At 46.7% G+C, this 12,000-nt stretch overlaps 1 protein-coding gene across 1 annotated transcript in view; it reads right to left on the reverse strand.

The window, feature by feature from the left end:
- Positions 1–10,222: 10,222 nt before the first annotated feature.
- ABCA12 (ATP binding cassette subfamily A member 12) overlaps positions 10,223–12,000 on the reverse strand; it is an 88,371-nt gene continuing 86,593 nt past the window's right edge. Inside the window, exon 54 of the mRNA XM_064452112.1 lies at positions 10,223–11,001. Coding sequence (XP_064308182.1) covers positions 10,882–11,001 — 120 coding nt within the window. The 3' untranslated portion in view covers positions 10,223–10,881. The remainder of the gene's footprint in view (positions 11,002–12,000) is intronic.

A 12,000-nucleotide genomic window follows, 5' to 3' on the forward strand; every position in this document is an offset into this window, starting at 1 on the left:
CCGCAAGCCTGGGCCAAAGCTAGGCAGTCTCCTTTGAAGGGACCCAGCATTTGTAATAAAAATATAGATTTTAAATCCATTCAAAAAAGGCCAGGTCCTAACTCAGTGCGGTGGATGGGCAGAGATGAAGAGCAGAGAAAGCCTCTTGTCTCGGGGCATGGATGGCAGAAATGCCAGGCTCCACAGACGCGCGCGACTGCCTTCCCATTGGAGCGGAGGGGGCCAGGATTTCCCTCGATGAGCCCTGCAGATGGTGTTTGTTTGCTCAGCCACAATAAAAAAGGAAAATATTTGGTGCAATCTGCTAGCAGGCAGAGACAGACATATGGTCGGTGTGACGCAAGCCTGGATGCTCGGGAAAACGCAGTCAAAACTTTGCAGTGGCTTTTAGATGTTGGGTTGCCCTTGAGGTGTAAGTTGGGACGCAAGTCCACCTTTGAGGAACTCGGGTGCAGGCTTTGTACAGTGGCTGCTATAGCTTGAACCCTCTCATTATTAGCCCCGCTTTGATTAGTCCCATTATACTATCCCTATTGTACAAGAGTTATTATAATTAACCCAATTTTAATTAATGTGAGCCTCGGCTCTGGCTCAGCACTTGGAGAAATTCTCCCTGGTTTGCTGTCTGTCTGGCACACACAAAACGCAGGTTAAAAGCAGTGGAGGCACTTAAAGGCAATTGCTTGCCCATTCAGACACAGCAGAGTCAAGGTGCGGGTGCAGCACTACTTTTGCTCTCTTTACCTGTGACTTATGAGCCTGTTGTTAATTGTATCATTGCAGCATTGAGCCTGTGAGAAATCTTTGGGCCACTGCAAAACATAAAAGCCCTTTAATTTCCCTTTTAGTTAAATTTTAAAAACTCAAACCCTAATTCTTCTGATTCCTGTTTACCATATATCAAGGCCCATTTCTTAACCAGGACTGACCTCCAGCTAAAGCAGCGGTGGTGACATTAAAGATTCTGGCAAGGTTTCCTGGCTGTGCCAAGGGGGCGATGGGGGCAGCGGACCACAGCTACAGAGCTGCGATGAGGCTGTGACATGAGCTGCGATGGGACCCTGCACCCATTTGGAGTCTCTGTCCATCCGACCCCAAGGGAGAATGCTGAGGGCAGTGCATGCTCCGCTGTAAACATTGATTTTTTGGGGTGTTGTGGGTTTTTTTAAACAGAGACAGCATGATAATTTCCTTTCTGTCAGGGTGCTTTTGTAAGGATTTAATTCCCTTCTCCCTGTACGTCTCCTTTTGAAGATGCACAGCCTCATGTCCCTTTGACATCCTTGCATTTAAATTTACCTTTTGATTGCCTTGCGCTCTGTGAGGTCGGTCAGGGATCTCCATGCTGTCGGTCAGGGCTCAGCACCTCCAGCTTTGTCAGGATAAACCAGATTACTGGGACTGTGGGCAGTGGGCTCATTTTGGGTAGAAATTTGCTGTGACTTGTTAGCAACAAACCTGCCTCACTTTTAATAATTCAAATTTTTGGGGGGTTAAGTAGACACCCCACCCCCTCCGGGCTACGCCCAAGTGCTTAAGAGCAGGGACGGGTGCTGTGTCCAAGCACCAAGATGGGAATCCCTGTGGGGTGTAGCTCCAGCCACACCAAATTCAGACAGGCTCTGTGGGGAGGGATGGGGCCACCTCTCCAGCCCTGGCATGAGCTCCACACCCAAAACACCAGGTACGGTCATACCGGTGCCTCTGCTGGCATTCCTCTGGTGCATGAGCAGCTCAGCCCTACCTTTGAATAAAGTCCAATCAGGGAAAAAAAAGGGATATATCAGCTGGCATTTCTGGAGAATATGAAATGCGTGAGTAATGCTCCCTTAATTCAAATTAAAATGCTCCTTCCCAGCTAAGCCTTCCTTCCAAAGGTCTCCAGCATCCCACAAAACCCATGCCTCGTGCTTTTTAAATAAAAAAGCCAGAGCTGAGCTGCAAATGAAAAAAAACCAAACAACAGGATAACCATGGGGTTACTACAGCGATACACGGACGCAGTGCAGTACCTGGGGAATGCCAGACGCATGCCCTGCACAGGGGCTGGAGGAGGGGCTGGGGGGCAGCACAGAGAGCTGCTCCTCCGAAATGTGTTGGAGACCTCCCAGCCCTGCCTTTTCGCTAGGTCCCGAGTTGGTGTGTAATCGCAAGGCAGGTTTTGCTCAGCTGCAACTTGGCGTGAACCATTGCACACCTTCATATGCAAAGCTCACGCAGTGTTTTCCCAACTTGCTTCCGAGCGGTAGGAAACTAAGGAGCAAACACCCAGCACATCTGTATGTGTTTACAAGTAAGGGAAACTATTTTTTAAATACATAAGGTTATTCTTTTTTCTATACTAATCCATACTAAATCCAAATTAACACGATAGCAGTTCCTGATGATTTATGTTGTTATAATAAATAACAGCAACCGCGTGCCACTTAGCTGATGATTAATGATCCTTATTTACAGCGTGTTCAGCTCAGGTCTACAGTTTACACTTGCAAACATCAAAGGAGAGTTCAGCTTTCCTTTTCTCCTGTATTTTGAGGCCACATCGTAAATCCTGCATGAGCAGCCTTGATGGCTGCATTTTAATCCACAAATAGGATTGCTATAAAACTGCCAGAAGAAACTCTGGTCTGACCCGAGAGCTATGGGGGCCATTTCCTTTTGGCCTGAGGGGCACAGACGGCTTCGTCAGCCTTGGCAGGGAAGAGTGCCAAAACTGTGGTGGCAGCCGACACCATCGCACCCTCCCCTCCAAGTTGTCAGGGTCTCTCAGGCGAACGTACCAAGAACCGGCCCCTATTTTTGAGCTCTGATTTTCCTATAATCCCTCGTCTTGGTTCACTCAGGAGGCAAGTGAGATAGTTTGTGACCTCCTCCACAGAAAACCTCCCCTCCCAGAGCCTGTGCACACCCCCAGCCCTAGGCCCATGCTGCTCCATCCCGCTGCCGAGCCCACCCTGCCCTGAACCATCCAAGCCCAAAAGGCTCCTTTTTCCCTCCTCCACCCCACAAACAGGCCCTTGGGGACAGAAAGTCTTAGTGACACGGACCCTCCTGTTAGCTCGTAAGAGCTGTTTCCAAGCACTGAAATTACCCCTGTAATGCCAAGACTCTCCAAGGGAGCTGTGGAGGTTTCTTGTTCTCACAGGTCAGGGCTGAAGCCCCACTAGCCCACTGTATGCTGGCAGAATTATGTTGGTTCGGCACGTGGGATTTCTGTAACAGCTGCAATATGAACTCTGAAACAGCATCCCTTGGCTCCGCTGCCTCCACCATCAGCAAAGGCAGGGGAACACGCGTGGAGCAAAAGGCCCCATCCCTCCTCCAAGCAGCCACAGCCGAGCCTTTTCCAGCGTCTCCATCCCTGCATTCATCTGGAGGCCCAGCTCTGGCACACTGAGGACCTCTGAAGGGCAGCCTCCCCAAACACACGCATGTACCTTAGGTGCCTAATTTTCATCCCCAAACCTCCCGGTGAATGTCCCCATTGCTGCAGCCCTGTGGTGTTCCCTAACCCTGCCCAATTCCTGAATCCCAGTTTATAACCCAGCCCTGAGGAGCAGGAGGCTCTGTTTAACCCAGCAAACCTCAGACAGACAACCAGGGTGGTTTATAGCAAATGTACAAGCTTTGCCTTTGCTGCCATCCATGATGCATGGCGAAGAGCTGCTTAGGGGTAAAAAAAAGCTGCTCGCTGAGCCTGTAATGAGGATGGTTAAATTCTGAAGATGTAGAAAGCAGGTTAAAGGAGAGGCCTCACTGCCCATGCGAGGGAGGGAACCCGTACAGCTGCTCCGGCACATTCATGCAGAGGGTTATCACAGCATGAAGCATCAGCCCATGAGTAAACACTCCCTTTGTGGCGCTGCACTCCCTGGAGAAGCTTTAATAATTTCTAGGGAGGCTTTGAAGGCTAATAAAAAAAACAAATCTAGAAGTGTGAGCAATCGCTCTCTTCCTCTTTCATGGCAAGCCTCGAGCTGCCCTTGTCTGGCTGATCAGGTGCAGCTCTGATTTCCTGGGTTCCTGAAGCAGAACAGATTCAGCAGCTTTGCAGCCTGCTTTGTGGTGATGGATGGCAATGATTATAATTGTTAATCTGATTAAGCCTGTGGTCTCAAATTTTGCTCGTCTTACTGACGTTGAAGGTACTTAAACACTTGAGGAGGAGGATATGTGAAGGTGTATGAAGCACGTGCTTCTGTGCACCTACCAGTATTGATCTTAGGGCACGATCTGGTGCAAGGTGACATGATTTTGCATTAAAATGGTGTCCCTGGGTTGTCAACACACACCAGCCCTCAGGCTCTGTGGTACATAAAAAGGGCGAAGAAGAGTCTCCTCCAGCTTTGCTTTCTCACTTTGACAGGATGTTAAATAGGGATTTGAGGGGAGCAAGATGTGGTCCCACAGCCTGCCACAGTCCAGGGCAGCCTGACTATAGGCTTCAACAGGGACTTTGGCTGCGTCTGCAAGACAAGGACTGCATTCCTGACCTCCACCCGCTACATCTGGCTGCTTTAAGAGTGTTGTTCCGCTCAAGAGTAGAGGCGGAAAAGTATTTTGATTTCCTATACCTCACATAGCCCGCCCCGAGATGGCTGAGGAACACCTAGAACTCTGGTGTTTCTAGCATTTCTTAATGTTCGCATTGTTAATTTTTTAATGAGTTTTCTTATCAAACAACTCAAATGCGTTAGCTTCCACAGTTCCTGAGAGCAGGGTATTTTCAGTCACTGCAAGAGGGAAAACCCTATGCACGAAAAAGGGTGAAAAAATCTCTTACCTTTCAGAAGCACCTGGATTGTAATTGCTTTCCAGCAAACACTTATTAGAGAAAATTGCTGTTAAAAAGATGAAAATGGTTTCTGTGGTTTTCCTCTGCCTTGCTCCTAGGGCTGGCTGAAGATAAATAGGAGGCAGCCCTTTGGGGTTAGGTTACCCAGCTCAGGTAAGAGCCCCAACTCAGCCTGCGAGCTTCCCCAGGCCCCTGCTGCAGTGACCCAGCAAAGAAAGAATCCTTGAGAAGGCGATTCAGGACTCTCTCTATCGAGCTCCGTCCCTTCTGATCCATCCCAAAGCAGATCTGTCCACAAAGACTTTCCACCGCCATCCCTTGTGTGCTGAGGCTGCAGGAGCAAGGGAAAAAGCCCCGATGGCAGAGGTGCTCGCAGCTCAGGCTGACACCCCGAGGAGTGCTGGGTGCCCTGTGCAAGCGGTCATCCTGCTCCTAGGCCAGGCTGGGCCACCCTGGGAGCTCTGCCCCAGTAGAGAAGCAGAGCACCGCTTGATGATGCAAAGCCAACTGTATCTCCTCTGGAGCCCTCGTCAATATGGGTCACCAGGCAGACTTCAGCTCTGTGCTGACTGTCCTCTCAGCACGTGTCTATTTGAAACTGCACTGGTGTAATTAAAGGTACTCTACTAATTGGATATGCAATCCTAAGGGAACTCCTTTAATTGCATTTCAACCCAGTTGGTATCATTTTAACTTAAATTCATTGCTATCTTGCACAAATAACCCAATTGGGTCTGGTTATGGGGAGGCATATCATCCTGCTCCCCCCCCCCATCGCGTTCTGGATGCGCTTTAATTTGTTAGGCTCTGGCTGTGAAATAGCCACTGCGCGTTAAAGCTGAGGGCTGTGTAAAACCCCATTAGCCAGTAACTGGGATGTAGACAGTAGAGAGCTGAGAGTTCAACCTTGACCTGCTAATGGAGGTAAAACCTCAATTATTACCCTGTCTTTACTTAGATTTTATCTTGTATGTGTTACCATAAATTCAGTCCATGCCCTGAAGATGCATTCTTTTGTTTCTTTCTTTGGAGTCAGTGAAGACCTGAGCTCTAAGAGGTGCTTTATTTCTACCCAACGTGCTTGTCTGTAGTGAAAGACCCACTGCTTAAAATTCAAGAGCTTCCATTAAACTGAAGGTTGGGGTGGATGATCAGATTGTTGCTTCGAGCCTTAAAGCTTGTGGGAGTACCGCCATTAATTTCTCTTATCTCCCAGCATGGGCCCTCAGAATTGCTCTCCCTGGCGATGGCCTATTTACAAAAGTCTCTTCTAGCAGCAGTTAGCAATGAAGTGGGGGGCCGCACCCTCAGGAACCGAGCGCTGTGGAGAGCTGCCTGGTTTCAAGCTTTGCTCTGTGGGTTGCAAGCACAAGCTATTTGTTTTCTTCACCCTGGGCTCAATGCAGCCGCCATGACTGTCCCCTTCTTTGGCATGTGCCAGCTCTCAGGTGCTGCAGGGTTGTACCAAGACATGGGTCAGGTCCTGATCCCAAAATATTGATACTCCTTGGGGTGGCTTTGTGTAGCTCCCCCCATGCTATGGATATTTTCGGGTGACCTGGTCTGGCCCAAAATGGGCCGTGCTCCCTACGCTGTTCTGAGGACAGGCTGCACCCCAGCACCGCGGGGCCGATCGTCTTCCCTCATTACCAGCGCTGCGTATGCAAGTAGCGTGGGAGCAGAGCCAACAGTAAGTTAGCGCTGGCTGCATCCCATACTAATGTTGTTCTTACTATTTCAGTGCCATCTTCCTCATTTCCACTCTCTCCCTGAACAACTAAATTAATTAGAGTGATTTTTTTAATTTAAATACTGTCATGGAATAATAATTCTGGTGAAGTAATTTTTTTTTGTCATTCCCCACTGCTTCTTTTCTCTGTTGTGCTCTCTTTTAATACACTGTTGATATTTTGTTATAGCTATGCAAGATCACAGCTGTTGTCTGAAAAAAAAAGAAAAAGAATAAAATCATGCTATGTGCTGTTGCCATCCAACAACCATTTTTCTTCCTCCACCAGCTCACAGAAAAACCCCTTCCCCTTTATTAAGTGCAGGAGCACACATTTTTCTTGGCTTGTAAAAAGCAAAAAAAAAAAATCTCACAGCAGCTTCAGTAAAGCTGCAGCAATGTAAGGAAGCTGAAGCCCCTACGACAGGCTTGGGCTCCATCCTGAGCCTGTTATGAGGTCAGATCCTACAGATCCTGGATCCTAGGAGTGACTCCATGTAGGCAGCAGGTCTGTGGACATCACCCGCTCCTGTGCTTTACTAGTCATCGAGTTATGTTTACCTGGATGTGTTCATTTGACCTATAAACATGTTTTCTGACCTGATTCAGTAACAAAACCACTCCTGCGGTTGTCATGAAAGGAAAAAAAAGAATTCAGTTAGACTCTGATTTTATATCTATGTAGTGGTAGGGCTGAGAGAACCATTGCTTAACGCTGGCCCTTCTGTACAGCTTTCCTTGGCCCCTTTCAGAACTTTTCTGACCCTGCAAGTTCAGCCCTCAGTGGCCATTTGCATCGAGACTGAAGCTAAGCTAAGGATCAGGCTGGAGAAGCACTGTGCTTTCATCAGCAGTGCAAAGTGATTAATGAAGGAGAGCCAGGATGGAGGTTTGAATTGTCGTCTCCAAATCCACAGCTCCAATTACAAAACTGATTTGAATCAGTCTCACAGTCCACATAACCAATTATGAAATTCCTCCTTAACTCCCTGGCCCTGGACTTGTTTAGCGATTACACCGTGTATACCTTGTGTCTGTAATATTTTAGAGCATTTTAAAATTAAGCTTAGTTGAGGCCCATGCAGTTCCAATTAACACATATGGGCTGTGTGATCGCTCCGGCAGGGCTTGCCCAGCACTGCTGCTCCTTGTTGCCTCGAACAAGGGTTATTAGGGTGGCTGAAGTGAGATCGTGTTAGAGAAGTGAGATGAAAAGCTAGTTTTCTCCCTGGACTGCAGCGTTCACCTCTCGCTCCTGGAGAGGTGACGTGCAGTGGTACGCAGAGTGCACCTCTGTCCCTTCCAGGGACTCCAGGGTCAGTGGTTTCAATGATCTTACCTCCCTGCTCAGACCAAAGAAAGGACCGAGCTTGTTGGCTGCCTGGCTTTTTTTTTTTTTTTTTTTTTTTTTTTAAAGCAGAGTCATATAAAGCAAAAATTTCTGAGGGAATTCAGAGAGAACTAACAACGGGGGGCACCTGCCATTACACCTGTACATCAGCAGGGTGAAGATTACCCCAAGCACTGAAGACAAAGGAGTGTCCCCAACCTTCCCCAGATGCGTACAGCATGCTCATAATCTTTAAGACAGATTTTACCAGTTGTTTTCTTAGGCAGGGATCTGTACTTCTGGTCACCCCTGGAACCACAATCAACCCTCCTCGGGGAGGCAAAGGGGCGATGAGACACCTGGAGCTGGCATTCGGAGGCAGGACGGTATTAGCTATCACATTTATCGTCCCGGAATCTGTGAGGCTCTGCAGGGAGTAGGATATTTGTAATGTGGCACAAAAGGTAATTCAGCCCCTGGTGGTGTTATACACAACCTCCTTGCCAGATGCTTCAACCCCCTAATCAGTTGTAACTGCTTCTCCACAGGTTTCAATTAAATTCCCTTAAGTATGTAAACTTTGGCTTGTTTGGACCAATACCTACAGACTTGATTGCAATAGCAGATGTTTTATTTTTACCTGCAAGTGAAAATGGGGAGTGTATATCATGGCTGTGACAGATTTCGTGTGAAACAGATGTTTCTATTAATGCCAGAATTGGGTGGAAATTCAAAGGATGGAACTTGCTGAAGTATTCCAATGAATCACTTCCTTTTTTTTTCTTTTCTTTTCTTTCCTTTTTTTTTTTTTTTTGATAAGTACGCTCTAAAGGGACAAAAGAATAGCTTTGTATCAGTCTCTCTCAATTAAATGTAAAGTACATCTGGACAGAGCCTGAAGATCCATCTTTCACTGGCAGTTGCAAGCCATCAACATAATAAAATAATACTCTGATTGGTATTACAAGGCTGCATTTAAATCATTGGCATTCATGCTCTGAGTCCTTTGCAGGCGCAAGCCCTCCATTAGAGAAAAGCTTAATTTTATACTGTGATCTGTATAAGATATGCAATGAAAATGAGGGGGAAAAATAGAGCTTTTGCAGAGCTGGAGACATAATAATAGAAGCTACAATGAATGTCTGGGCAGCTTTTTCAGTTACTTATAAACTGCAGGTGTCAAATGCATTCTGGAAAGAAGTTGAATTCCAGTTTTAATTACAGTCAGCAGGTTGAGGCGTAATTCAAGGCTTGATGATACCTTCAATCCATAACAAAACTCCTCTTGCTATCAGTATGACGTTTACACCAAGATCAAGGAGAAAACGTGACCTCCTTGTAGCAGCTAAACTCTGAACTTCAGTAGCCCACTGTAAAATCCCGAACACCCTTGATATTTAAAGTATCTATTCCATGTGTGGTTATCTCAGCAAGCCTTTGCATCAAATGGGAACTGAACTAGTAACACTGCTCTGATGATCAGGGTGAGAAAGATGTGTTGTTGCAGCTTTCATGTGAAGTTTTCTTTGGCTCAGATTAGCTTTGGGGGCGGGGGGGGGGAAGGCAACACCCCACCACACCCCAACCCTCCTCACCCTGCCCCCGTCTGGAACTGTCTGTGTGGACCCAAACCCAAGTGCCGTATGGCCCTTCCCAGGTCTTATATGTTAAGTACCACCTGCCTTTATCAGCAATCTCTTTCACCAGCGACAGTAAGTTTATTGAGCTCAAAGAGTTTCATTTCATTATGTGCTTGAATAGCACCATGTACATCAATGCCCTGACCCAAAACTGAGCCTTTGAGGCCTTATGCTGGTACATATAATAAAGAATAATATTCAACTCTTCTACCTATTAATGATTGTGGGGGAAAGAAAAGCAGGCTGTGCATGCTGGTGTGCTGAACTCGGCTCCCAGGTGCTGCTCAGAGGTAAGCAGAGCTCTCATTTAAAACCAGTGGGCAGAGTCTTTGAAGGAGAGGCTAATTATGCCTTATGATGTGGGAAAACACAGCTCTGGAGTTACAGGGGCAGCCACCACTCGGGTGCTGAGGAGGAAGGTCACTGAAAAGGAAGCAGAGAGGCAAAGCCACCTGGGAGATGGAGGTTGGCAGAGACAGATGTAAGGATTTCTGAGCAAGGGAGGTGCTCATTGCTTTTACTCTGCTCAGGGAAACACAACTTTATGAAGCAAACTTTGTATCAGAGGATACAGCCAACACACCTGCCTCATGCCATTCTGCTGGTGTAATGGAGGAGCCCTGAAGAAGAAAGGGACTGGTTGGTGGGATGATCTTCTGTTGGGTACCAAGAGCCAGGAACCACCTGGGACTAGAAAAACTACAGGAACAAACCAAAACTACTGGAAATGCTGACTTTTAAGATAATTATATTTGTACTGACATAACCCACACATGCAGATAAGCTTTATGTCACTACCAAAGTCGGCCCCCACCAACGGCACGTGCGACTCTCAGTACGTAACACCTACATCCTCACAACACCCCTGTGAGGTAGGGCAAGGCCGTGAACGCCATTTCACTGGTGGGGAACCTGTTAAAACTAAGTGGCTTTCTCGTGGTCACCCAGAAGTTCTGTTGCTGAGTAGGGAGTGGAGCATTGGCTTTCAGAGAGGGCAGCCATCGGCCTGCTTTTTTGTCAAACACCCTGCACTGCCGACAGCTCCTCTGCTCCTTCACGGCCATTTCTGCTGCAAGCAAATGGCCACGAGTAGCAGGTGATATTCAACTAAGTCCTCACAGGCATTAAAGTGATCATAAAACAAGGGGAAAAAAAAATAAGAACCTGTGGAAGGACCAATCTGATTTGTAACCAAATGCCAATCTTAAATGCCTACCATGTTCCTAGTAACAAAATAAGTGCATATCAAAAAAACCCAAAAGCAGTTTAAGAAAATGTGACTTTTTATCCCCACCATCCCAGAATTGTAGAAAGCAGGGCTGGAAGAACCCCGAGGGGTCATCAGGTCTTTTCCCCAGCTTCTACGATCCCCTGTGGTTGGGTCCCTTCAATAGACGGAGCTGATGGTGCTATCTTGGCTGCTTGTGTCAGAGCTGTCCCCAGTCACATCAGGACCTGCATCTGCGCCATCAGGATCCACTTGATCTTTAGCAAAGTTGATGAAAACCTAGAAGTTTAAAGGAAAACATTCAGTGTATGACAGCATAAAGAATTTATAATACCCATTAAGATAAAAAGGGAATGGCTGTTCGTTTGACTGTGAGCCTGGAGAGTGCACTCAGGAATGGATTCACACTGGATTTGTAAGAATTGCAAATGTTGGGCTTCTGGGGGCTAATGTAAATAAATGGATGCACACCGCCGTACCGCTGAGTTGACACACAGGATGCAAAGGCAGATGTTCCTGTACAAAACCTAATTGTCCTGCAGCTTGTGTTTCAAAGGTACCAGCGAGGTAATACCCGTGTGCTAGCTTGTTTCCATCACGGTGTAATACAGCTGTATTATTACTTTATAAACCCATCTGTCTATATATAATTGACATCCGGGCACGCACAACTGCATATTATATAGATAGGTATATATAATCGCACCTAACAGTCTTTGTTTGAAGAGGACCTAATGAACACATAAAATATTCTCGCTAGAACACTACCTGCAATCACATTTGCATATACACAAATCCAAGCTGTCCTCCCACAAAACATGACTCGGTCCTTCCTGTGGTTTGTCTGCCTGTTTCTCTCACCACAGCCCCTTATTAAAACAATATTGAGAACTTCCTCCTCCAGATCTCTGTTTAACAATTTGAAGGATTACAGGTTTTTTGTTTGTTTTGTTTTTTAAAAGTTTAAACAGTAAAACCGTTATACATTTACTGCAGCTTTTGCTCCTGTCTCTGGGACAGACCTAATATATCAGATGCTGACGCTCAACAGGATGATTTCTTCTGGATAGTCCTTGTGGCACCCCATCAGCTGATGTGCTTCCTACAAGATTTTAATGCCAGTGGAAATGTTCTTCCAAGGGAAAATGGAAGGAACTTAACCATGAAGCTAGGTTTGGAGTAATGCTAAATGAACTTACAACCCCAATACAGTACAAGATAGAGCAAAATCAAGCAAATTTCCAGGATTGGTGGGAAAAGTCCACCGCCAGGACGCCT

Source organism: Phalacrocorax carbo, chromosome 5 (assembly GCF_963921805.1).
Source record: "Phalacrocorax carbo chromosome 5, bPhaCar2.1, whole genome shotgun sequence".
Taxonomy (NCBI): domain Eukaryota; kingdom Metazoa; phylum Chordata; class Aves; order Suliformes; family Phalacrocoracidae; genus Phalacrocorax; species Phalacrocorax carbo.